The following is a 27,998-nucleotide window of genomic DNA, read 5'->3' as shown; positions in this document are numbered from 1 at the left end:
AAAACTCTAAAAATCTTCTTCCATTTAATTGGATGATTCAAACCGTTCGTATTCCATGAAACAAAATTAATAATGACAAAATTAATTAATAATATCCATTTTCCTTAAATAAACAATGTAGTATGTAAAGGGTTAACCACAATGCATAGGAAACTCACGAATCAGGAGGAGGGAAAATAGTTTAAAGAGGAAACGGAAGTTACGACAATACAGACATTTTTGTAGTTTCAATTCAGCCCAAAAGAAAAATACTAGACTAAAAATAGTCCTACCACCCCACCCACAAAGACCGAACACCTGGCCAATAGACAGCCAGACAACTATCTAAGAACCTCCCTACCCCCGTCTCCCTTGAGGCAGATCTCCAAATTTAAAACAATAAAAAACAAACCACCCATAGTCAAAATATTACGAGAGGAATGTCAAGCAGATGTTAGAGAAAAACAGCCAATTGCAGACCATTTTAAAAGAAAAGGTCTTAAAAAATGACACAAAATACAAACTTAATAATATTTCAAGAAAAAGGAAATAATCAGCATATCAAAGTCATAATGATTTTCAAAAGCAAACAATTAAAAATAAAAAAAGTAAAACAATGAAGGAAAAAGAAAGAAACTTTAACATGGAAACATCATAAACATCCGAATGTCAAAACACAGTACGACTGTAATCAACCCAAGGGCAAAGTTCTGAAGTGTCCAAATCTATAAGCTGGCTGTTAACTAATAAACCAGATACACACAGACATAAAGGAATGGTAAATTTCAGAGACATCCAAGCTCAAATGTTGATCTTCAAAACATTAGACATCTGCGTTCAAGCTTACCTCTTTGAGAAATTGTTTTGCTTCATTCACGGATTTAAAGCATTTGAATGATTTATTGGGCAGAGCAACCCTTAGGTGAAAGGGATATAACAATGCTGGACAAAGATTCCTCTGATATAATTCTGACATCACCATTTTAAAATGCAATCTTTCTTGCATCACCTCAGGACAAAAATCTTCAACAAAATGAAACTTAAGATTCTCATGCTCAGTAACTCCTTTCTGATGAGCAATCCGAATGAAGTGCTCCTTAGTATTCACATTGTGACATCGAAGAATTACATGACGTGGTTTTGGTTTCAGCGCCCGATGTGTGCGGTTGAGTGCAGGAAGGGAAGAAAATACCTCCGAGCCAAAGACCTCCATTAAGAATTTTTAAGATAGTACACAGGGCCCATATGTCCAAAGATAAATTGGCACATTTTTTCCTAATATAAGCCCTGTTTGTGACAGATGTAACGCAGAAGTGGCTACTCTAACTCATATGTTTTGTTCATGTGTTAAGTTTAAATAATATTTGGTGGGATGTGTTTGGAATATTATCTAAAGTTATAGATGCGGATGTTCAACGTAATCCACTTACAGCAATTTTTGGGATTATTCCAGAGGAAGCATTTTATCTATTTGATATTGACATTATATGCTGTTTATATGTTTTTTTATATTATCTACTTGTTAAACTCCTCTTCTGATTTGTATATTCTTTATTTGGAAACCAATAAAAAAGATTGAAAAATGAGATGAAGAATTGAGAAAAAAACTGAGTAAGATCCCGGCTCTCAACGTCCTCACTGAGTCTATTATTCACAAATTCAGTCTGTGGCTTCGACTCTCCAAATCAGTAATCTTGATTTTGTTCTGCTCCAGGGTTTGAGTGGTTGAACTTCATTTCATTTCCAAAGAATTCAATTTGCGATCTCTCTGTTTCCCAGCTTTAATAAGCTCTGAAATTTGCCGCTGCTGTTTTTCGTTCTTCTTTTCAAGTGTTGCCAATGTACCTTCACTCTCCTTTAACCATAATTCCAAGGTAATAAATCTTTTATCAAGTTCTTCATCCAAAAGATTCTAGATAGCCAGTAAAGTAAGTTGAAACTTTTTAGGCTGTTCAAAGACATCTTCTTTCTTTCCATTTTCACTGCCGGTTCCCTTGCCTTCGGCTAATGACTTTCTTCCTCTGTAAGCCATTTCAGTCGATTAAAATTCAAATTCAAACATATAAAAGTGTTATAAACACTTTGATAAAGATATTAAAGGGGTGGTAAGTAAATTTAAAATGAACGGAGCAAAGCCGGAATGCAACCTACTCCATGTAGCGCCTCCATGAGAGTCCTTCACCTAATGTAGCCTAACGCGCACATTCCCACAAATGTAGCTACACGTCGTGGCAACACAGACTGCAAGAACTGTGATTGGTCCACTTGGCAGCAGCCAGTTTCCTCCTATGCATTTCCTGTCGCTTCGAAGTTGGAAGGTGGACCACATCAACGAGAGGTTAGGTGAGGTAGTCAGAAAATATGTACATGTGCACGACTCTTCATTGGCAGACAATAAAAACTTGAAAATGGCATCAAAATCGTGCAAACAAATTTCCACCAACATTGCTTTGGACATCGCGGACTGCACAAAGTAATGGGAAAACTTGTCATTTTTCTGCGTTGCAGTAATTTCAATAGAAGTAACGCTTCTGCAACATTGATTAGCTTCAACTCCAACAAGACGTAGTCAGCAGTCGCCATTGTTCCCAACTCAACACGAGTCAATTCAACACAGTAGCACAGAACCCAACACCAACTAGCGTTTTGGCAGAGTGACACAGACACACGAACTCACAAGTAGAAATGCTCACAACGGCATAGCGTCTATGCAGAGGTATAATTCAGGCTTCAGCAGGTGAATGGCTTCTCCCCAGTATGAACTGACCGGTGTGCTAGTAGGTTGGAGGACTGAGTGAATCCCTTCCCACAGTCTGAGCAGGTGAACGGCCGCTCCCCAGTGTGAACTCGCTGGTGAGCCATTAGGGTGGATGACCGAGTGAATCCCTTCCCACATTCTGAGCAAGTGAATGGCCTCTCTCTGGTGTGAACTCGCTGATGTACCTTCAGATCGCTAGATTGAATGAATCCCTTCCCACATTCTGAGCAGATGAACGGCCTCTCCCCAGTGTGAACTCTCCAATGTACCTTCAGGTCAGATGACCGAGTGAATCCCTTCCCACAGTCTGAGCAGGTGAACGGCCGTTCCCCAGTGTGAACTCGTTGGTGAGCCATTAGGGTGGATGACTGAGTGAATCCCTTCCCACAGTCTGCGCAGGTGAACGGCCTCTCTCCAGTGTGAACTCTCTGATGTACCTTCAGTTTAGATGACAGAGTGAATCCCTTCCCACAGTCTGAGCAGGTGAACGGCCACTCCCCGGTGTGAACTCTCTGATGTACCTTCAGTTTAGATGAGCAAGTGAATCCCTTCCCACAGTCCGAACAGGTGAACGGCCGCTCCACGGTGTGAAGCCGCTGGTGAACCAGTAGGGTGTATGACTGAGTGAATCCCTTACCACATTCTGAGCAGGTGAACGGCCTCTCCGCAGTGTGAACTGACTGGTGAGCCATTAGGGTGGATGACTGAGTGAATCCCTTACCACATTCTGAGCAGGTGAACGGCCTCTCCCCAGTGTGAACTGACCTGTGTGCTCGTAGGTGGGCTGACAGTGTGAATCTCTTCCCACAATCTGAGCAGGTGAATGGCCGCTCTCCAGTGTGAACTCGCTGATGTATTTTCAGTTTAAATGACTGAGTGAATCCTTTCCCACAGTCTGAGCAGGTGAACGGCCTCTCCCCAGTGTGAACTCGCTGATGTACCTTCAGTTCAGATGACAGAATGAATCCCTTCCCACAGTCTGAGCAGGTGAACGGTCGTTCCCCAGTGTGAACTCTCTGATGTACCTTCAGTTTAGATGACGAAGTGAATCCCTTCCCACAGTCTGAGCAGGTAAATGGCCTCTCCCCAGTATGAACTCTCTGATGTGCCTTCAGGACAGATGACTGAGTGAATCCCTTCCCACAGTCTGAGCAGGTGAACGGCCTCTCCCCAGTGTGAACTCGCTGATGTAACTTCAGTTTATCTGAGCAAGTAAATCATTTCCCACAGTCTGAGCAGGTGAACGGCCTCTCTCCAGTGTGAACTCGCTGATGTACCTTCAGTTCAGATGACAGAATGAATCCCTTCCCACAGTCTGAGCAGGTGTATGGCCTCTCTCCTGTGTGAACTCTCTGATGTACCTTCAGATTAAATGACTGAGTGAACCCCTTCCCACACTCTGAGCAGGTGAACGGCCGCTCCCCGGTGTGAACTCGCTGATGTACCTTCAGATTAGATGACTGAGTGAATCCCTTCCCACACTCTGAGCAGGTGAACGGCCGCTCCCTGGTGTGAACTCGCTGGTGAGCCATTAGGTCAGATAACCGAGTGAATCCCTTCCCACAGTCTGAGCAGGTGAACGGCCGCTCCCCGGTGTGAACTCGCTGATGTACCTTCAGATGAGATGACTGAGTGAACCCCTTCCCACAGTCTGAGCAGGTGAATGGCCGCTCCCCGGTGTGAACTCTCTGATGTACCTTCAGTTCAGATGACTGAGTGAATCCTTTTCCACAGTCTGAGCAGGTGAATGGCCTCTCGCCAGTGTGATTTCGCTGATGTACCCTCAGTTGGGATGAGCAAGGGAATCCCTTCCCACAGTCTGAGCAGGTGAACGGCCTCTCCCCAGTGTGAACTGACCTGTGTGCTCGTAGGTGGGCTGACAGTGTGAATCTCTTCCCACAATCTGAGCAGGTGAATGGCCGCTCCCCAGTGTGAACTCGCTGATGTACCTTCAGTTCAGATGACCGAATGAATCCCTTCCCACAGTCTGAGCAGGTGAACGGTCGTTCCCCAGTGTGAACTCTCTGATGTACCTTCAGTTTAGATGACGAAGTGAATCCCTTCCCACAGTCTGAGCAGGTGAACGGCCTCTCCCCAGTGTGAACTCTCTGATGTACCTTCAGTTTAGATGACGAAGTGAATCCCTTCCCACAGTCTGAGCAGGTAAATGGCCTCTCCCCAGTATGAACTCTCTGATGTGCCTTCAGGACAGATGACTGAGTGAATCCCTTCCCACAGTCTGAGCAGGTGAACGGCCTCTCCCCAGTGTGAACTCGCTGATGTAACTTCAGTTTATCTGAGCAAGTAAATCCTTTCCCACAATCAGAGCAGGTGAACGGCCTCTCTCCAGTGTGAACTCGCTGGTGAGCCATTAGGGTGGATGACCGAGTGAATCCCTTCCCACAGTCTGAGCAGGTGAACGGCCTCTCTCCAGTGTGAACTCGCTGATGTACCTTCAGTTCAGATGACAGAATGAATCCCTTCCCACAGTCTGAGCAGGTGTATGGCCTCTCTCCAGTGTGAACTCTCTGATGTACCTTCAGATTAAATGACTGAGTGAACCCCTTCCCACACTCTGAGCAGGTGAACGGCCGCTCCCCGGTGTGAACTCGCTGATGTACCTTCAGATTAGATAACTGAGTGAATCCCTTCCCACACTCTGAGCAGGTGAACGGCCGCTCCCTGGTGTGAACTTGCTGGTGAGCCATTAGGTCAGATGACCGAGTGAATCCCTTCCCACAGTCTGAGCAGGTGAACGGCCGCTCCCCGGTGTGAACTCGCTGATGTACCTTCAGATTAGATGACTGAGTGAACCCCTTCCCACAGTCTGAGCAGGTGAATGGCCGCTCCCCGGTGTGAACTCTCTGATGTACCTTCAGTTCAGATGACTGAGTGAATCCCTTTCCACAGTCTGAGCAGGTGAATGGCCTCTCGCCAGTGTGATTTCGCTGATGTACCCTCAGTTGGGATGAGCAAGGGAATCCCTTCCCACAATCTGAGCAGGTGAACGGCCTCTCCCCAGTGTGAACTGACCTGTGTACTCGTAGGTGGGCTGACAGTGTGAATCTCTTCCCACAATCTGAGCAGGTGAATGGCCGGTCTCCAGTGTGAACTCGCTGATGTATTTTCAGTTTAAATGACTGAGTGAATCCTTTCCCACAGACTGAGCAGGTGAATGGCCTCTCCCCAGTGTGAACTCGCTGATGTACCTTCAGTTCAGATGACGAAGTGAATCCCTTCCCACAGTCTGAGCAGGTAAATGGCCTCTCCCCAGTATGAACTCTCTGATGTGCCTTCAGGACAGATGACTGAGTGAATCCCTTCCCACAGTCTGAGCAGGTGAACGGCCTCTCCCCAGTGTGAACTCGCTGATGTACCTTCAGTTCAGATGACAGAATGAATCCCTTCCCACAGTCTGAGCAGGTGTATGGCCTCTCTCCAGTGTGAACTCTCTGATGTACCTTCAGATTAAATGACTGAGTGAACCCCTTCCCACACTCTGAGCAGGTGAACGGCCGCTCCCCGGTGTGAACTCGCTGATGTACCTTCAGATTAGATGACTGAGTGAATCCCTTCCCACACTCTGAGCAGGTGAACGGCCGCTCTCTGGTGTGAACTTGCTGGTGAGCCATTAGGTCAGATGACCGAGTGAATCCCTTCCCACAGTCTGAGCAGGTGAACGGCCGCTCCCCGGTGTGAACTCGCTGATGTACCTTCAGATGAGATGACTGAGTGAACCCCTTCCCACAGTCTGAGCAGGTGAATGGCCGCTCCCCGGTGTGAACTCGCTGATGAGCCATTAGGTCATATGACCGAGTGAATCCTTCCCCACAAATTCAGCAGATGACCAGCTTCTGCCCAGTGTGGTGTGAACTGACTGGTGTGTCCACAGGTGGAAAGACCGACTGAATCCCTTCCCACACACAGGATAGGTGAATGGCCTTGCCCCAGTGTCAACTTGGTGATGTCCCTTCAGATGAAATGTCCAACTGTATCTATTCCCACTGTCTGAGCAGATGAATGGGTTCCCCACCTGTTTGAAATGACGGGCGTGCCAGTCGGTCAGATGATTGAGTAAATCCCTCCCCACAGTCTGAGCAGGAAGGATGATTGTGTGAATCTCTTGCTCCTCTTCTTAAGTATCTGGACAGAGACAGCAAAACTGGTGTGTTGTGTTCGGGATTCCCGTAGACAAATTCCTTGTCATTTTTAACCTGTAAAAAGATTTACAAAATCCATCAATGGGTGTAGGACAACATTTCAGATGAAATCACTTGAGTTGTCAAGGTGTGATCTGACATCACACTGTTACAGTGAGGTTGAACCCAAGTTGGTGAGAGAAATCATCTCCTGACTGGGCACAGTGCTGGTATCTGGAATGATCATCAAACTGTCTGATGTTCTTCCTGTCTCTCTAAGAATGGGGCATTTCTGCCATCGCCAATCTGTGACTTGGCTCAGTTTGACTCTCTCCATTGGTATTATTCCCTGTTCCCACTGAGCTGCCTGGCCCCACAGTAACTGAAACACTCTCACCGAAAAAGCCGGCAGTGCATTCCATGCGCCCACCAGTCTCTGTGTAGAAAACTTACCCGACATCCCGTTGGTATCTATTTCCAAGCACCTGAAAACTCTGCTCCCTCGTGTTAGACATTTCAGCCCTGGGAAAAATCCTCTGGCTATCCACACGTTCAATACCCCTCATCATCTTATACACCTAAAAAAGTTCTAAACATAAACACAGAAATTATACATTGCTTTGAGGATTTGTTGGACGTATACAAAATGATGAGGGAGAAGATTGGGTAAATAAATGCAAGCAGCTTTTTCCACTGAGGTTGGGTGGGATGACAACCAGAGGTCAGGGGTAAGTGGGGAAGGTGAAAATTTAATGGGAACATGTGGAAAAGCTCTTTACTGAAATGGTTGTGAGAGTGTGGAATGAGATGCCAGCACAAGTGGTGAATATGAGCTCGGTTTCACCATTTAAAAGAAGTTTGGATGGGAGCCTGGATGGTAGGGGTATGGATTTTTTATAAAAATGGCCCAAAGGATATCGGGAACCAAATTCACCACAACCACAAACTGTTCCTGCCGCTACAATCCAGGAACCGGTACCACAGCAAAAGGACCAACAGGTTCCGGGACATCACCTTCCACCAGGCCATCAGACTGAATAATTGATTTCTGTTTTCCTGACTGTCCTATATACAAACTAAATATCATAAGTTAATTTAAATTACACATTGCACATTTAGACAGTAATGTAACGTTAATATTTCTACTCCTCATCCATATGAAGGATGTGCATAATAAAGTCAATTCAATTCACCATCTCCACTATCTGTTCTGTCTTTCTGGCTCCCATTCCCCCTACAACTTACTTAAACCATATCAGCCCCAACCCCCACTACCTCTAGTAAGCCTTACCACTAAGATATTAGTTGCCTGTTGTTCTGTTCCCCTAACTAACAAATCCACTTAACAGCCCTTTGACTTTCCTCCCCCCAACAGTTTCCAAAGTGTTCCACTTGTTGTTGTCCGGGCATGGCCACTGGAGTACTCTGCGATGGCTATTTAACCTCATTCTCCTTCCTGACTCTCACCCAGTTTCCTGTGTCCTGCACCTTGGGTGTAACTCACCTCTCTTCATGTCATATCTTTCACCCCCTCCAACTGCTGGATGATCTGGAATTCACCCATTTCAAGATCCAACACCTTAAAGTGCCGGGTTACAAGCTGAAGCTGGATGCACATCTTGTAGGTGAGGACATCAGGGACACTGGAAGTCTCCCCTCCTTCCCTCCAATATTCCCTCTAATTTGTAATAACCAGTGTGCACATGAATCTTGTACTGTGCATTTTTACCCAGTGACAACATGTGCACAGTGAATTTTATATAGAGATATATTCATTTTCACAGCTGGCAAATCGCGGTCGATAGGAACTTTGATCTCCTCTGGGTTTGATCAAGTTCATCTGCACTCTCACACAACCTATGTAGCAGGCCTGGAACGGGTAATGAAGGATTTTCTCACCAAAGCTTTTGCACATTGTCCATATGTGGTTTGCTTGCTAAATTACACTTTAAAAAGTCAGATTTTCAAATATCACTCCACTTCTTCCCACTTGCAAATTCTCCAGCAACTTTAGCACCAGCACATGCACACAGGCATCGCCAGTTTCTGGACTCTACATAGACATTTCCCCTGAACTCTCCCCCAATGACTGACGGTGGTGAACTCAGTGATGGCAATGCCAATGAATATGAAGGGAAGGGCAGTAGTCTGTCTCACTGGAGTCTGGCACATTTGTGATGTGAAAGCTACTTGTTGCCCAAGGCAAAGGTGCTTTATATCATTACGTACCCAGAGAGGATGGGACAAAACATGTTCTCACCAGTAGAAAAGTCCAGAGCAAGAGGAGGTAGAACAAGCAACACACACAAAATGCTGGAGGAACTCAGCAGGTCGGGCAGCATCTATGGAAAAGAGTACTAATGCTGAATTCCTCCAGCATTTTGTGTGTGTTGCTAGGATTTCCAGCATCTGCAGATTTTCTCTTGTTAGTGATTGGAGGTAAAACAAAGGCGATTTTCTCAACTGGTGATGTAAGATTTTGTTCCCTTTCTCCGAGTTCCTAATCCTTGCATTTAGATAGCTGGAGCTCAGCTCTGTCTGAGAGATCCATCGGTTCCCATTCCCTCTTCAGCTGGAGCACCCCGGGGCCCGTGTACGGATCATGGGGTTGAGAGAGAGGGGAGAGAACAGGACTGTCCGGGATTGCGGGTCACGGTGTCCGAAATTCACAGGAATTATTCCGAAGTTGACGTTTAAGATAAAAACATGGAGAATCGCTCTTACCTGCAACTGACATTTTCAAAGCTTTCTGTGTACTGCGTGCATGCGTGAAACTCAGGGACGTCCTCAGCCTGATGCCTGTGCATTTCATCGGCGCTTTAGCGCCGGCGAAATTCTTAACGCATGGCCCTATGGGTAATCACGGTGCCATTAACCATTTCTGCAAGCACCGGTTCAATGTCCATACCTCATGTTTTTTCGTGTGTATAGAAAAATCTGCAGCTGTTTTAACGCAGAAAGCGGCTTCCATAAGCAATATACTCAATATCAACGTGTATCTAATGCCAAAGTAAAATGCAGATATAAAACACAGGAGATTCTGCAGTTGCTGGAAATACAGAGACGCACTCACACAAAATGCTGGAGGAACTCTGCAGTTCAGGCAGCAACTAAGCGGCGGAGTACACAGGCTAGGCATGCTGAAGGGGATCTGCCTAAACGTTGTCTATTTATTCCTCTCCACAATTGTTGCCTGACTGTTGATTTCCATCAGTATTTTGCAGAAATTAACCACCTTTTTTTTGATCAACCAGTTTCCAAATACTTCTAATCTTTCACTTTTAACCACATCGTGCTGGTCTTATTCGTCCTCCTCCTCTGGACCCCATCTCTCTCTGGAGCCCCTGACTCAGGCTGGCAACACTTCGGTTTCTGACTCTGCACCATCGAAGATTCACTCGCGAGTCTGCTGTCAGACTTTAGAGGTGCATTGAATTGCGAGACCGCAGGTTCTTTTACTGAGAGAGATCGAGAGAGAGAGGACGTCAAAACCACAGAGAGCTCATCGTCTTATTCACCCTGGAGAAAATCATGTAGGTGTATGAATTTCAGCCCAGGGCTGAAACGGCTAACACAAGGGGGAATAGGTTTAAGCTGCTTGGAAGTAGGTACAGGGGAGGTGTCATTCATAAATTTTTATAAGCAAAGAGTGGTGTGTGTGTGGAATGCACTGACAGCAACAGTGACAGAGCCGGATACAATAGGGTCTTTTAAGAGACTCTCAGATAGGTACATGGAGCTTAGGAAAATAGAGGGCTACGCGGTAGGGTAATTCTAAGCAGTTTCTAGAGTAAGTTACATGGTTGGCACAGCAATGTCGGCCAAAGCATCTGTAATGTGTTGTAGATTTCTATGTTTCTATGAAATTCACGGGAAATCTCCTATCCCACGGAGTGGTGACTAGTTGCAACCTGTCATCTCAGGGAGAGTGAGAAGGGAACGGCAGGGGTAGATTTTCATATACTGATATGGAACAGAAACATGGGCAGGGACCAGATGGGCCGAGTGGCGTTTCTTGTGTACATTGTGAGTGTGGTAGAAACAGTAAGTACCTGAGACATGGGATTTGACACAGAACTGATTTATCTTTCACAGATACACAATATTAAACACCAGTCTAGTTTAAGGCTAACATCAGTAGAACAGACTCCTCCAATGCTCAGTGACCAGGGTTCAGTCCTGGGTGAGATGAGAAGCCGCAAGAACTGGAGAATCTGACAGTAACAGTCCCTCATGAACCTGCAGCTGCCTTCAGTCACCGTGATGGTTAAACATTTAACACAGAGAAGATTAGACCTTCCTCCCTGATGTAGGAGCGCTCAGACCGAAGATGTGGGGGAGAAGGAAAAAAAAAGATAATAAAGTTGTTTGCACAGTTAGGGATAAACAGAGAGGAAGAGGTAGAGAGTTTCTTAAATGCATCTATTTTAATGCTAGGAGCATTGTAAGAAAGGTAGATGAGCTTAGAGCATGGATTGATAACTGGAAATATGATGTTGTATTTATTAGAGAAACATGGTTGCAGGAGGGGTGTGATTGGCAACTAAATATTCCTGGATTTCGTTGCTTCAGGTGTGATAGAATTGGAGGGGCAGGAGGGGGAGGTGTTGCATTGCTTGTCTGAGAAAATATTACAGCATAGACATTGACAGGATAGATTACAGGGCTCGTCTAGGGAGCCATTTTTGGTGGAATTGAGGAATGGGAAAGGTGTAGTGACACTTATAGGGTGGTATCATAGACCACCTAATCGGGAGCGAGAATTGGAGCAGCAAATTTGTAAGGAGATAGCAGATACTTGTAGTAAGCACAAGGTTGTGATTGTGGGAGATTTTAATATTCCACAGATAGAAACATAAAAAATAGATGCAGGAGTAGGCCAAAGTGAATAACGTCACATTTATCCACATTAAATTGCATCTGCCTTGAATTTGCCCACTCACCTAACCGAGCCAAGTCACCCTGCATTCTCCTCACAGCTAACACTGCCGCCCAGCTTCGTGTCATCCGCAATCTTGGAGATGCTGCATTTAATTGCCTCGTCTAAATCATTAATATATATTGTAAACAACTGGGGTCCCAGCACTGAGCCTTGCAGTACCCCACTGCTGACTGCCTGCCAATCTGAAAAGGTCCCATTTATTCCCACCCTTTGCTTCCTGTTTGCCAACCAATTCTCTATCCACATCAATACCATACCCCCAATACCATGTGCTTAAGTTTGCACACTAATCTCCTGTGTGGGACCTTGTCAAAAGCCTTTTGAAAATCCAAATATACCACATCCACTGGTTCTCCCCTATCCACTCTACAAGTTACATCTTCAAAAAATTCTATAAGATTTATCAGACATGATTTTCCTTTCACAAATCCACGCTGACTTTGTTGGATGAATTCACCTCTTTCCAAATGTGCTATGATCACATCTTTGATAACCGACTCTAGCACTTTCCCCACAACCGATGTCAGGCTAACCCGTCTATAATTCCCCGGTTTTTATCTCACTCCTTTTTTAAAAAGTGGGGTCACATTAGCCACCTTCCAATCCTCAGGAACTAATCCAGAATCTAAGGAGTTTTGAAAAATTATCAATAATGCATCCACTATTTCTTGGGCTACTTCCTTAAGCACTCTGGGAGGCAGACCATCTTGCCCTGGGGATTTATCTGCCTTTAATCCCTTCAATTTACCTAACACCACTTCCCTACTAACATGTATTTCCCTCAGTTCCTCCATCTCGGTCCCCTACTATTTCCAGAAGATAATTTATGTCCTCCTTAGTGAAGACAGAACCAAAGTAGTTATTCACTTGGTCCGCCATATCCTTGTTCCCCATGATCAATTCACCTGTTTCTGACTGTAAGGTACCTACATTTGTCTTAACCAATCTTTTTCTTTTCACATATCAATAAAAGATTTACAGTCAGTTTTTATGTTCTCTGCCAGCTTTCTTTTATAATCTTTTTTCCCTTTCCTAATTAGGCCCTTTGACCTCCTCTGCTGGACTCTGAATTTCTCCCAGTTCTCAGGTATGTCACTTTTTCTGGCTAATTTACTATCCCTGATTTCCCTTGTCAGCCACGGGTGCACTACCTTCCCTGGTTTATTCTTTTGCCAAATTGGGATGAACACTTGTTGTAGTTCATCCATGCAATCTTCAAATGCTTGTCATTGCATATCCACCATTAACCCTTTAAGTATCATTTGCCAGTCTAGCTTAGCTAATGCACATCTCATACCTTCAAAGTTACCCTTCTTTAAGTTCAGAACCTTTGTTTCTGAATTAACTATGTCACTCTCCATCTTAATGAAGAATTCCACCATATTATGGTCACTCTTACACAAGGGGCCTCGCATGACAAGATTGCTAATTAACCCTTCCTCATTGCTCAATACCCAGTCTAGAATGGCCTGCTCTCTAGTTGGTTCCTCGACATGTTGGTTCAGAAAACCATCCCGCACACATTCTAAGAAATCCTCTTCCTCAGCACCCTTACCAATTTGATTCACCCAATCTATATGTAGATTGAAATCACCCATTATAACTGCTGTTCCTTTTGTGCACGCATTTCTAATTTCCTGTTTAATGCCATCCCCAACTTCACTACTACTGTTAGGTGGCCTGTACACAAATCCCACCAGCGTTTTCTGCCGCTTAGTGTTACGCAGCTCTACCCATATCGATTGCTCATCCTCCAGGCTAATGTCCTTCCTTTCTATTGCGTTAATCTCTTCTCTAACCAGCAATGCTACCCCACCTCCTTTTCTTTCCTGTCTATCCCTCCTGAATATTGAATATCCCTGGATGTTGAGCTCCTATCCTTGGTCACCCTGGAGCCATGTCTCTGTGATTCCAACTATATCATATTCATTAATAACTATCTGCACATTCAATTCATCCACCTTATTACGAATGCTCCTTGCATTGACACACAAAGCCTTCAGGCTTGTTTTTACAACACTCTTAGCCCTTATACAATTATGTTGAAAAGTGGCCATTTTTGATTTTTGCCCTGGATTTGACTGCCTGCCACTTTTACTTTTCACCTTACTACTTTTTGCTTCTGCTCTCATTTTGCACCCCTCTGTCTCTCTGCACTTGTTCCTATCCCCCTGCCACATTAGTTTAAATCCTCCTGAACAGCAGTAGCAAATGCTCCCCCTAGGACTAGGAGGAGGGACAGCCCTCAGTGATTCCTGTGTTTGCACCCTGGAAGCCTCAAGAAATGATAATGATCATGAATCAGGCCCCAGATAGAAAAGAAAAACCAGCACAGTTTGCTCAGTGTGTCCACAGTACTACACAAATGTTTAATGCGACTCCGCAAGATTTATTCAGTCTCTGCTGCATGATTCTCTCAGCTGCTGAGGGGCGGAAATGGAAGGCAGAATTGAGATACCAAACCTATCAGGAGTTACAGGTGGGAAACCATAACGAGAATGAACAGACAGACCAGATTATTCAAGCCTTGGAAAGGGCTCTCCAACAACCTGTAAACATCACTAAAGTACCTGAATGCAAACCTAAGCCTGGGGAATCAGGACCAGACTATTGAGAGCGATTTGTGGCCTGCTACGGCACCTTCGCAGGAGACCAAGCCTTTAATGCAGGAGACAGCCCAGATATAAATCAATTGTGATGAGGCATCCCACTACCACACGCTCTTTTAGAAAGTGGACTCCTGAAGCTGAACAGGCCCTGAGAGACTGCTTCGGTACTACTAACTGGGATGTACTGCAAGGGGGGCTCTGTGGGGGCGTTGAGGAGGTCACTGAATGCACAACGGACTATATTAATTTTTGTGTGGATGCCGTTGTTCCTGTTAGAACTGTTCGCTGCTATCCCAATAATAAGCCCTGGATCACTAGTCACATCAAAGGCCTCCTAAACCAGAAGAAGAGGGCCTTTAAAGATGGTGATCGGTTGGAGCTTAAAAGAGTTCAGAAGGAACTCAGAGTACAGATAAGGGGGGCAAAGGAGCAGTATAGCAGGAAGCTAGAACAAAAGCTGCAGAAAAAAAGCATGAAGGAGGTGTGTGATGGGATGAAGATCATCACCGGATGCGGTGCAAAGCGGGGGGCAAACATAAGTGGAGATGTGGAGAAAGCGAACCAGCTGAACAACTTCTTCAATAGGTTCGACATCACAATCCCACCCTCACCGCAGAACTCCACACCAGGCTGACTTCCCTCACAGGAAAATAGCCACTCACAGGAGACCTTGCCCACGCCCAGGATTACGGCTGCACAGGTGGAAGGTCAACTGAGGAAGATCTGTACCAGCAAGGCGGCTGGACCGGATGGAGTTTCCCCACGATTACTGAGGGCCTGTGCGACTGAGCTGGGAGAACCACTACAGCGCATCTTCAACATGAGCCTAGATCAGAGAAGAGTACCCAGACAGTGGAAAACATCCTGTACTGTCCCGGTACCGAAGAAACCACAACCAAAGGAGTTGAATGACTTCAGACCTGTTGCCTTGACGTCGCACGTGATGAAGACCATGGAGCGGCTGATAATACAGAATCTGAGGCCACAAACCAGGCACGCCCGGGATCCGCTTCAGTTTGCGTATAAGGAGAAGGTGGGAGTGGAGGATGCTATCACGTATTTGCTGCACAAATCACTCTCTCACTTAGATGGGATCAGTTGTGCTGTGAGGATTACATTCCTTGACTTCTCTAGTGCCTTTAACACCATCCAGCCCAAGATCTTAAGGCACAAACTAACGGAGATGGGAGTAGACTCTCACATGGTGGATTGGATAGTGGACTACTTGACAGATAGACCTCAGTATGTGCGGTTGGGAGACTGTAGGTCTGACACGATGGTCAGCAGCACAGGAGCGCCGCAGGGAACCGTACTCTCTCCGGTCCTGTTCACCCTGTACACATCAGACTTCCAATATAACTCGGAGTCCTGCCATGTGCAGAAGTTCGCTGATGACACGGCCATAGTGGGGTGTGTCAGGAATGGACAGGAGGAGGAGTATAGGAAACTGATACAGGACTTTGTGATATGGTGCAACTCAAACTACCTGCGTCTCAATATCACCAAGACCAACGAGATGGTGGTGGACTTTAGGAGATCTAGGCCTCATATGGAGCCAGTGATCATTAATGGAGAATGTGTGGAGCAGGTTAAGACCTACAAGTATCTGGGAGTACAGTTAGACGAGAAGCTAGACTGGACTGCCAACACAGATGCCTTGTGCAGGAAGGCACAGAGTCGACTGTACTTCCTTAGAAGGTTGGCGTCATTCAATGTCTGTAGTGAGATGCTGAAGATGTTCTATAGGTCAGTTGTGGAGAGCGCCCTCTTCTTTGTGGTGGTGTGTTGGGGAGGAAGCATTAAGAAGAGGGACGCCTCACGTCTTAATAAGCTGGTAAGGAAGGCGGGCTCTGTCGTGGGCAAAGTACTGGAGAGTTTAACATCGGTAGCTGAGCGAAGGGCGCTGAGTAGGCTACGGTCAATTATGGAAAACCCTGAACATCCTCTACATAGCACCATCCAGAGACAGAGAAGCAGTTTCAGCGACAGGTTACTATCGATGCAATGCTCCTCAGACAGGATGAAGAGGTCAATACTCCCCAATGCCATTAGGCTTTACAATTCAACCGCCAGGACTTAAGAACTTTTTAAAAGCTATTATTAATGCTTTTTGAGAGAGTGATTTAGATGCATATCATATTTTTACTGAGTTAAGTATTGTATGTAATTAGTTTTGCTACAACAAGTGTATGGGACATTGGAAAAAAAATGTTGAATTTCCCCATGGGGATGAATAAAGTATCTATCTATCTATCTATCTATCATATTCACATTTCTGAACATTAAATAGAAATCGGGGGTCGACTATAAAATAGTCGATTTTCGAATATTTATTATGAACATGTGAGAAAAAAAGAGTATTCACTATCACTAGGATGCATATCCCTCCAAATGTAATTATGCCATAATCAATTAAAAAGGAATTAATAAGTGATGCAGAATGATTAGGGAGTTGATGTTCGGATGATAGAAACATAGAATATAGGTGCAGTAGTAGGCCATTCGGCCCTTCGAGGACTCACCACTATTCAGTATGATCATGGCTAATCATCCAACTCAGAACCCTGTACCTGCTTTCTCTCCGTACCCCCGGTCCCTTTAGCCACAAGGGCTATATCTAACTCCTTCTTAAATATAGGCAATGAACTGGCCTCAACTGTTTCCTGTGGGAATGAACTCCACAGATTCACCACTCTCTGTGTGAAGAAGATTTTCCTCATCTCGGTCCCAAAATGCTTCCCCTTTATCCTTAAACTGTGACCCCTCGTTCTGGACTTCTCCTACATCGGGAACAATCTTCCTGCATCTAGCCTGTCCGATCCCTTTAGAATTTTACACGTTTCAATAAGATTCCCCCTCAATCTTCTAAATTCCAGTGAGTATAAGCCCAGTCTTTCCTCATATGAAAGTCCCGCCATCCCAGGAATCAATCTGATGAACCTTCTTTGTACTCCCTCTATGGCAAGAATGTCTTTCCTCAGATTAAGGGGACCAAAACTGCACAAAATACTCCAGGTGTGTTCTCACCAAGGCAACTGCAGGAGAACCTTCCTGCTCCTGTACTTGAATCCTCGTGCTATGAATGCCAACAAACCATTTGCCTTTTTCACCGCCTGCTGTACCTGCATGCCCACTTTCAATGACTGGTGTACAATGACACCCAGGTCTCATTGCACCTCCCCTTTTGTTAATTGGCCACAATTTAGATAATAATCTGTTTTCCTGCTCTTGCCACCAAAGTGGAGAACCTCACATTTATCCACATTAAATTGCATCTGCCATGAATCTTCCCACTCACCAAACCTATCCAAGTCACCCTGCATCCTCCTCACAGCTAACACTGCCACCCAGCTTCATGTCATCTGCAAACTTGGAGATGCTGCATTTAATTCCCTTGTCTAAATCATTGATAAATATTGTAAACAACTGGGGTCTCAGCACTGAGCCTTGCAGTACCCCACTAGTCACTGCCTGCCATTCTGAAATGTTCCCATTTATTCCCACTCTTTGCTTCCTGTCTGCCAAACAATTCTCTATCTACTTCAATACCATACCCCCAACACCGTGTGCTTTAAGTTTGCACACTAATCTCCTGTATGAGACCTTGTCAAAAGCCTTTTGAAAATCCAAATATACCACATCCACTGGTTCTCCCCTATCCATTCTACTGATACATCCTCAAAAAATTCTGAAAGAGTTGTCAGACATGATTTTCCTTTCACAAATCCATGCTGACTTTGTCCGATGATTTCACCGCTTTCCAAATGTGCTGTTATCACATCTTTGATAACTGACTAGCATTTTCCCTACCACCGACGTCAGGCTAACCGGTCTATAATTCCCCGGTTTCTCTCTCCCTCCTTTTTTAAAAAGTGGGGTTACATCAGCCACCCTTCAATTCTCAGGAATTAATCCAGAATCTAAAGAGTTTTGAAAAATTATCACTTCCCTACTAACATGTATTTCCCTCAGTTTCTCCATCTCACTAGACCCTCAGTCCCTTACTATTTCCGGAAGATTATTTATGTCCTCCTTCGTGAAGACAGAACCGAAGTAGTTATTCAATTGGTCTGCCATATTCCCCATGATCAATTCACCTGTTTCTGACTGTAAGGGACCTACATTTGTCTTAACCAATCATTTTCTTTAAAAGGCTATAAAAGCTTTTACAGTCAGTTTTTATGTTCCCTGCCAGCTTTCTCTCATAATCTTTTTTCCCTTTCCTAATTAATCCCATTGTCCTCCTCTGCTGGACTCTGACTTTCTCTCAGTCCTCAGGTGTGCCACATTTTCTGGCTAATTTGTATGTTTCTTCTTTGGAATTGATACTATCCCTAATTTCCCTTGTCAGCCACGGGTGCACTACCTTCCCTGGTTTATTCTTTTGCCAACTGGGATTAACACTTGTTGTAGTTCATCCATGCGATCTTTAAATGCTTGCGATTGCATATCCACCGTCAACCCTTTAAGTATCATTTGCCAGTCTATCTTAGCTAATTCCTGTCTCATACCTTCAAAGTTACCCTTCTTTAAGTTCAGAACCTTTGTTTCTGAATTAACTACGTCACTCTCCATCTTAATGAAGAATTCCACTATATTATGGTCACTCTTACCCAAGGGGCCTCGCACGACAAGATTGCTAACTAACCCTTCCTCATCGCTCAATAATACTCAGTCTAGAATGGCTTGCTCTCTAGTTGGTTCCTCAACATTTTGGTTCAGAAAACCATCTCACGTACATTCCAAGAAATCCTCTTCCTCAGCACGCTTACCAATTTGGTGCAGCCAATCTATATGTAGATTGAACTCACCCATTATAACTGTTATTCCTTTATTGCACGCATTTCTAATTTCCTGTTTAATGCCATCCCAAACCTCACTACTACTGTTAGGGGGCATGAACACAACTCCCACCAGCGTTTTCTACCCCTTAGTGTTATGCAGCTCTACCCATACTGATTCCACATCCTCCAGGCAAATGTCCTTTCTTTCTATTGTGTTAATCCCCTCTCTAACCAGCAACGCTACCCCACCTCCTTTTCTTTCCTATCTATCCCTCCTGAATATTGAATATCCCTGGATGTTGAACTCCCATCCTTGGTCACCCGGGAGCCATGTCTCTTTGATCCCAACTATATCATATTCATTAATAACTATTTGCACATTCAATTCATTCACCTTGTTACAAATGCTCCATGCATTGACCCACAAAGCCTTCAGCCTTGTATTTAAACACTCTTAGCCCTTATACAATTATGTTGAAAACTGGCCCTTTTTGATTTTTGCCCTGGATTTGCCTGCCTGCCACTTTTACTTTTCACCTTACTACTTTTTGCTTCTACCCTCAGAAGTGTGAGGCTTTGGAAGGTGAAATCTCCAAGGCAGAGTACAAAGTAAATGGTAGGATACTTGGTAGTGTGGAGGAGCAGAGGGGTCTGGGGGTACATGTCCACAGATCTCTGAAAGTTGCCTCATAGGTAGATAGGGTAGTTAAGAAAGCTTATGGGGTGTTAGCTTTCATATGTTGAGGGATAGAGTTTAAGAGTCGCAAGGTAATGATGCAGCTCTATAAAACTCTGGTTAGGCCACACTTGGAGTATTGTGTCCAGTTCTGGTTGCCTCACTATAGGAAGGATGTGGAAACATTGGAAAGGGTACAGAGGAGATTTACCAGGATGCTGCCTGGTTTAGTCAGCATGTGTTATGATGAGAGATTAAGGGAGCTAGGACTTTACTCTCTAGAGAGGAGGATGAAAGGAGACATGATAGAGGTATAAAAAATATTAAGAGGCATAGATGGAGTGGACAGCCAGCACCTCTTCCCCAGGGCACCACTGCTCAATACAAGAGGATGTAGCTTTAAGGTAAGGGGTGGGAAGTTCAAGGGGGATATTAGAGGAAGGTTTTTTTACTCAGAGTGGTTGGTGTGTGGAATGCACTGCCTGAGTCTGTGGTGGAGGCAGATATAGTGAAATTCAAAAGGCTACTAGACAGGTATATGGAGAAATTTAACGTGGCGGGGGGGGGGGATATATGGGAGGCAGGGTTTAAGGATTGGCACAACATTGTAGGCCGAAGGGCCTGTACTGTGCTGTACTATTCTATGTTCTATAATCAGCTGCTTCATCAACTGTCAAAGCAGAATCGGCTTTCTAAGCCTTCCCCTGAATTACACTTTGTAAGAGAATATGCCAACCCTCTCTTGGCCACTTTAAACTCTGAGCAAACTTCTCAAAATGCTGAAAGTATTCATCAACCTCTGCCTCGTCAAATGGAGGTACCAATTTAACTTCTTGACTGGCCTCAATTTATCACCAGAGTCCAACGCTAGACCCCTTTGCTGCAATCTCTATCTTTTCCAGCTCAAACAGCCTCTGTCTTTCTGATTCCTCCCTCTGTTTTTCTGCCTCTCTAGCCTCAAACTGCCTCTGCCTTTCCACAGCCTCCATCTTTAATTTTTCTCACTTGTACTGGAGCTTAAGCTCACTAGGTTTACTTTCAGGAAACTCCTCCAACTCCTCCACTTTAAACACACCCTCAGATACATAATGTTCAGCTATTATCCTCTGCATCTGTGCCCTCCTCATTGTCAATTTCACCTTAGCAAGTTTTAACCTTCTGGCAGTATTCAACAACTCAATCCTTCTGGTATCTTCTAATGCCTCAGAGGTTGGTGCTTCCAGACATCTATCAACATCCATTGCTGCTGATTTTCCACAAAAAAATAAATCAAATGGAATTTCCCAAATGAAATCGATAATTAATCAATACACCCCCAAATCTGTTCATATTCCGGACACAGGCCCCAATTTTATTCTGAACTGTAATGCTTTAGAAACGAACCAGCAGCAATGGAGTCTGTTTTTGATGTTAAAACTATCTTTAATAGAATCTACTTATAATATAGTAACTTAAGGAAGATAAACAAAAGTTAACAGTGTCATGTGTAAATATAACTCCCAAACTATTGAGCTCGGGGTCTTGAGATGGTAAAGTATGAAAGTTCAGTTCATCCACAGAATAGGTGATGAGAGAGATATTTGTAATCCAGGGTAAATGTCGAGAGAAGGCAATTATGTTGAATTCCACAGGTTCCATGGTGGTAAAATGAGAGAACAGTCACTGTAGATTTTATCTGTCGTCATTTCAAATCCACTTACGAATTATCACTGAAAGTGACTTGTCACAAGAGGTATCGTCAAGTGAATTACCACACCACACCCAGGCAAGGGTTAACACATCAGTGGTCTTCACAGGATACACCAAATCAGATCCACTCCTACGGATCAAACAAGGTAACAACCACACATTCGATGTACGCTGAATCGATAATTAACCCACCCTTGTGGGCATAGGAAAATTCCAAACAGTGACCCTTGGCCACTAGCTCCCTGGTTTCGATCCTTCCATTTTTCCTCCTTCATGTCCGTCTGACTCTGAGTGTCTGTGTCCTCGATTAAAAATAAACAGTCTGCGAGCAATGTAAACAAGCTGCAAGTCAGACTGATTCACCTTCTTAATCTCTCTCTCACTCTCTTAAAATGACAGTCCACAGCAAACAAAACCTAGGGATTCATAACAATGGCCACTCCCCATTGTGAACTGACTGGTGTGCCAGTAGTTGGGATGACTGAGTGAATCCCTTCCCACATTCTCAGCAGATGGACGGCTTCTCCCCAGTGTGAACTTGCCAATGTCTCTGTAGGCTGGAAGAGCGGATGAATCTCCTCCCACATTCTGAGCAAGTGAATGGCCTCTCCCCAGTGTGAACTCGCTGATGAGTCTGTAGATGGCTTAACTGAGTGAATCTCTTCCCACAGTCTGAGCAGGTGAATGGCTTCTCCCCAGTGTGAACTCGCTGATGTCTCTGTAGGCTGGAAGAGCGGGTGAATCTCCTCCCACATTCTGAGCAAGTGAATGGCCTCTCCCCAGTGTGAACTCGCTGATGACTCTGTAGGTGGCTTAACTGAGTGAATCCCTTCCCACATATTGAGCAGGTGAATGGCCTCTCCCCAGTGTGAACTCGCTGATGACTCTGTAGGGTGGATGACTGAGTGAATCTCTTCCCACAGTCTGAGCAGGTGAATGGCTTCTCCCCAGTGTGAACTCGCTGATGTCTCTGTAGGCTGAATAACTCAGTGAATCCTTTCCCACATTCTGAGCAGGTGAATGGCCTCTCCCCAGTGTGAACTCGCTGATGACACTGTAGGTGGGTTAACTGAGTGAATCCCTTCCCACAGACTGAGCATGTGAATGGCCTCTCCCCAGTGTGAACTCGCTGATGTACCAGTAGGGTGGATGACTCAGTGAATCTCTTCCCACAGATCGAGCAGATGAACGGCTTCTCCCCAGTGTGAACTCGCTGGTGTTTCCACAGGGTGGAAGAGTGAGTGAATCTCTTCTCACAGACTGCGCAGGTGAATGGCCGCTCCCTGGTGTGAACTCGCTGATGTACCAGTAGGGTGGATGACTCAGTGAATCTCTTCCCACAGATCGAGCAGATGAACGGCTTCTCCCCAGTGTGAACTCGCTGGTGTTTCCACAGGGTGGAAGAGTGAGTGAATCTCTTCTCACAGACTGCGCAGGTGAATGGCCGCTCCCTGGTGTGAACTCGCTGGTGAGCCATTAGGTCAGATGACAGAGTGAATCCTTTCGCAGAAATTCAGCAGATGACCAGCCTCTGCCCGGTGTGGTGTGAACTGACTGCTGTGTCCACAGGTGGGAAGACCGACTGAACCCCTTCTCACACACAGAACAGATGAATGGCCTTGCCCAGTGTGAACTTGCTGATGTACCTTCAATTGTGATAACCGAGTGAATCCATTCCCACTGTTTGGGCAGGTGAACGGCCTTTCTCCTGTGTAAAATGATGGGTGTGCCAGTTCGTCAAATGACCGAGTGAATCCCTCCCCACAGTCTGAGTAGGAAGGAAGATCGATTGAATCACTTGCTCCACCTCTTAAATATCTAGACAGAAACAGCAAAACTGGCGTGCCGAGTTTGAGATTCCTGGAGACAAATTCCTTCTCATTTTTAACCTGTAAAAAGATTTTCAAAATCCATCAATGGGTTTAGGACAACATTTCAGATGAGATTACTTGAGTTGCCAAGGTTTGATCTGGTATCACACTGTTACAGTGATGTACAACCGAACTTGGACAGAGAAATCATCTTCTGACTGGTCAGAGTGCTGGTATCTGGAATGACCATCAATTCCCTGATGCTCTTCCTGTCTCCATAAGAATGGGGCATTTCTGCCATCTCCAATTTGTTCCTTGGCTCAGTTTGACTCCCTCCATTGGTATTATTCCCTTCTCTTGTTGAGCTGCATGGGTGCCTGGCCCCACAGTAACTGAAACAGTCTCACGCAAATAGTCTTTCTTGACGTGCAGCTGGGATTTTCTTTTATGTATTATTAACTTAAAGTGCCACAGTTTTAACGCCATATAAAAAATTCCTGCTGAGATGAATGGTTGGTCTGCACAGCTGTTAAAAGGGCTTAGTGTGAATTTTTGTAATATTTCAGGTTCTTCTAGAAATGTACAACACAGAAACAGACTAAAATAATAGATAGGGATGGGGGTAAGGGTGGGGGGGCAGGGGTATCAATGGAGGTCAGTGAATTGGACATTCATCCAGCAGGAAGGAGGCTACCTTGGCGGGAGATAAGGTATTGCTCCATCGATCTGCGTGTGGCCTCATCTTGACGGTAGAGGAGGCCATGGACAGACATGTCAGAGTGGGAGTGGTCTGTGGAATTGAAGTGTGTGGCCACAAGGAGATCCCGCCACTGCTGGAGGACCGAGCGCCGGTGTTCCGCGAAACGGTCTCCCAGTCTGCGGCGGGTCTCCCCAATGTATAAATGGCCACATCGGGAGCACCGGATACAGTATATCACGCCAGTTGACTCGCAGGTGAAGTGGTGCCTCACCTGAAAGGACTGTCTGGGGCCTTGGACTTCATTAACTTCGCCTCCAACTTTCACCCCACCCTCAAATTCACCTGGTCTATTTCCGACACCTCCCTCCCCTTTCGAAATCTTTCTGTTTCTATCTGTGGAGACACCCTATCCACCGACGTCTACTACAAACCAACTAACTCCCACAGCTACCTAGACTATTTCTCCTCCCACCCTGTCTCCTGCAAAAATGCTATCCCTTTCTCTCAATTCCTCCGCCTCCGTCGCATCTGCTCTCAGGATGACGCCTTTCATTCTAGGACAAAGGAGATGTCTTCCTTTTTTAAAGAAAGGGGCTTCCCTTCATTCACTATCAACTCTGCCCTCCATCGCGTCTCCCGTATTTCATGCACCTCTGCCCTCACCCCATCCCCCTGCCAGCCCACCAGCGATAGAGTCCCCTGGTCCTCACCCATCACCCTACCAGCCTACAGATCCAACGTATAATCCTCCACAACTTCCGCCACCTCCTACGTGATCCCACCACCAACCACATTTTCACCTTCCCCCTTCTCTCGGCTTTCCGCAGGGATCGCTCCCTACGCGACTCCCTTGTCCATTCATCTCCCCCATCCCTCCCCACAGACCTCCCTCCGGGCACTGATTCCTGCAAACTGAAGAAGTGCTAAACCTGCCCCCACACTTCTTCCCTCACCACCATCCCGGTGCTCCCATTGTGGCCATTTATACATTGGGGAGACCCGCCGCAGACTGGGAACACCGGCGCTCGGTCCTCCAGCAGTGGCGGGATCTCCCTGTGGTCACACACCTTCTACCTGCCGGCATGAACATCCAAATCACTGACCTCCGTTGATACCCCTGCCCCCACCCTTACCCCCATCCCTATCTATTATTTTAGTCCGGTTCTCTTTCTCTCTCTTTTCCCCCCTCACTATAATCTCTCCCCCCAGCCCTAACTTTCTTTCTCTTTTATTTCCCATAATTCTCCACCTTCCCCCAGCCCATCACTTCCAAGCTCTCTACTTCATCCCTCCCCCCACTTCTTATCCTCCACCGACCATCCCACGTTACTTCACTCCTGATGAAGGGTTTCGGCCCGAAATGTCATTATTACCTCCTCCCATATATGCTGTCTGGCCTGCTGAGTTCTGCCAGCATTTTGTGTTTTTTTATTTATTTCCAGCATCTGCAGATTCACTCACATTGAACACAGAAACAGGCTATTTGGGCCATCTGGTTTGTGCTGAACTATTTAAACTACCCACTCCCACACCTCTACCATCCAGGTACCAACACAAACCTCTTAAATGTTGAAATCGAGCTCGCATGCACCACTTGTGCTGACTGCTTAGTCCACACCCGGATGACTGTCTGTGTGAAGAAGTTTCTCCTCATGTTCCCCTTAATATTTCACCTTTCACCCTTACCCCATGGCCTCTGGTTGTCGTTCCACCCAAACTCAGTGGAGAAAGCCAGCTTGCGTTTACACTATCGATGCCCCTCTATCACAATCAAATCTCACCTCAATCTCTAACATTCCAAGGAATAAAGTTCCTGTTCAATCTTTCCTTATAACCCAAGTCCTCCAGGCACACAATACTTCAAATTAGGCCTCACCAATGGCTTCTCCCCAGTGTGAACTCGCTGGTGACTCTGTAGGTGGGATGACTGAGTGAATCCCTTCCCACATTCTGAGCAGGTGAACGGCTTCTCCCCAGTGTGAACTCGCTGATGACTCTGTAGGTGGGATGAATGAGTGAATCTCTTTCCACATTCTAAGCAGGTGAACGGCTTCTCCCCAGTGTGAACTCGCTGATGACTCTGTAGGCTGGATGACTGAGTGAATCCCTTCCCACATTCTGAGCAGGTGAATGGCCTCTCCCCAGTGTGAACTCGCTGGTGTCTCTGTAGGGTGGAAGAGTCAGTGAATCTCTTCCCACATTCTGAGCAGATGAACGGCTTCTCCCCAGTGTGAACTCGCTGATGAATCTGTAGGCTGGTTGACTGAGTGAATCCCTTCCCACAGTCTGAGCAGGTGAACGGCTTCTCCCCAGTGTGAACTCGCTGATGACTCTGTAGGTGGGATGACCGACTGAATCCTTTCCCACAGACTGAGCAGGTGAATGGCTTCTCCCCAGTGTGAACTCGCTGATGTACCAGTAGGTGGGATGAATGAGTGAATCTCTTTCCACATTCTGAGCAGGTGAACGGCTTCTCCCCAGTGTGAACTCGCTGATGTACCAGTAGGGTAGATGACAGAGTGAATCCTTTCCCACATTCTGAGCAGGTGAACGGCCGCTCCCCAGTGTGAACTCGCTGATGATTCTGTAGGTGGTATGAATGAGTGAATCTGTTCCCACAGACTGAGCAGGTGAACGGCTTCTCTCCAGTGTGAACTCGCTGATGTACCAGTAGGTTGGATGACTGAGTGAATCCCTTCCCACAGACTGAGCAGGTGAACGGCTTCTCCCCAGTGTGAATTCGCTGATGACTCTGTAGTTGGGATGACCGAGTGAATCCCTTCCCACAGACTGAGCAGCTGAATGGCTTCTCCCCAGTGTGAACTCGCTGATGTCTCTGTAGGGGGTAAGATTCAGTGTATCCCTTCCCACATTCTGAGCAGGTGAACGGCTTCTCCCCAGTGTGAACTCGCTGATGTCTCAGTAGGTGGGATGAATGAGTGAATCCCTTTCCACAGTCTGAGCAGGTGAACAGCTTCTCCCCAGTGTGAACTCGCTGATGTACCAGTAGGTGGGATGACTGAGTGAATCCCTTCCCACAGACTGAGCAGGTGAACGGCTTCTCCCCAGTGTGAACTTGCTGATGTACCAGTAGGCGGGATGACAGCGTGAATCCTTTCCCACAGACTGAGCAGGTGAACGGCTTCTCCCCAGTGTGAACTCGCTGATGTACCAGTAGGGTAGATGACTGAGTGAATCCTTTCCCACAGACTGAGCAGGTGAATGGCTTCTCCCCAGTGTGAACTCGCTGATGTACCAGTAGGTCAGATGACTGAGTGAATCCTTTCCCACAGACTGAGCAGGTGAATGGCTTCTCCCCAGTGTGAACTCGCTGATGTACCAGTAGGGCAGATGACTGAGTGAATCTCTTCCCACAGACTGAGCAGGTGAATGGCCTCTCCCCAGTGTGAACTCGCTGGTGTCTCTGTAGGTGGGATAACTGAGTGAATCCTTTCCCACAGACTGAGCAGGTGAATGGCTTCTCCCCAGTGTGAACTCGCTGGTGAGCCATTAGGTCAGATGACTGTGTGAATCCTTTCCCAGAAATTCAGCGTATAATCCTCCACAACTTCCGCCACCTCCTACGTGATCCCACCACCAACCACATTTTCACCTTCCCCCTTCTCTCGGCTTTCCGCAGGGATCGCTCCCTACGCGACTCCCTTGTCCATTCATCTCCCCCATCCCTCCCCACAGACCTCCCTCCGGGCACTGATTCCTGCAAACTGAAGAAGTGCTAAACCTGCCCCCACACTTCTTCCCTCACCACCATCCCGGTGCTCCCATTGTGGCCATTTATACATTGGGGAGACCCGCCGCAGACTGGGAGACCGTTTTTCGGAACACCGGCGCTCGGTCCTCCAGCAGTGGCGGGATCTCCCTGTGGTCACACACCTTCTACCTGCCGGCAT

The 27,998-nt window shown here is 46.0% G+C and overlaps 1 protein-coding gene across 1 annotated transcript; it reads right to left on the bottom strand.

Moving 5' to 3' along the window:
• Positions 1 to 27,998, bottom strand: LOC140721770 (uncharacterized). The gene is given in 4 exon segments (XM_073036566.1): positions 1 to 6,573; positions 22,100 to 23,080; positions 25,976 to 27,482; positions 27,982 to 27,998. Coding segments are annotated over 4 exon segments (6,369 nt in total). The 3' UTR covers positions 1 to 2,709.

This window comes from Hemitrygon akajei, unplaced genomic scaffold (assembly GCF_048418815.1).
Source record: "Hemitrygon akajei unplaced genomic scaffold, sHemAka1.3 Scf000061, whole genome shotgun sequence".
Classification (NCBI taxonomy): domain Eukaryota; kingdom Metazoa; phylum Chordata; class Chondrichthyes; order Myliobatiformes; family Dasyatidae; genus Hemitrygon; species Hemitrygon akajei.
The sequence above is the reverse complement of the archived record's forward strand: the minus strand, read 5'-3'. Positions and strand labels throughout refer to the sequence as shown.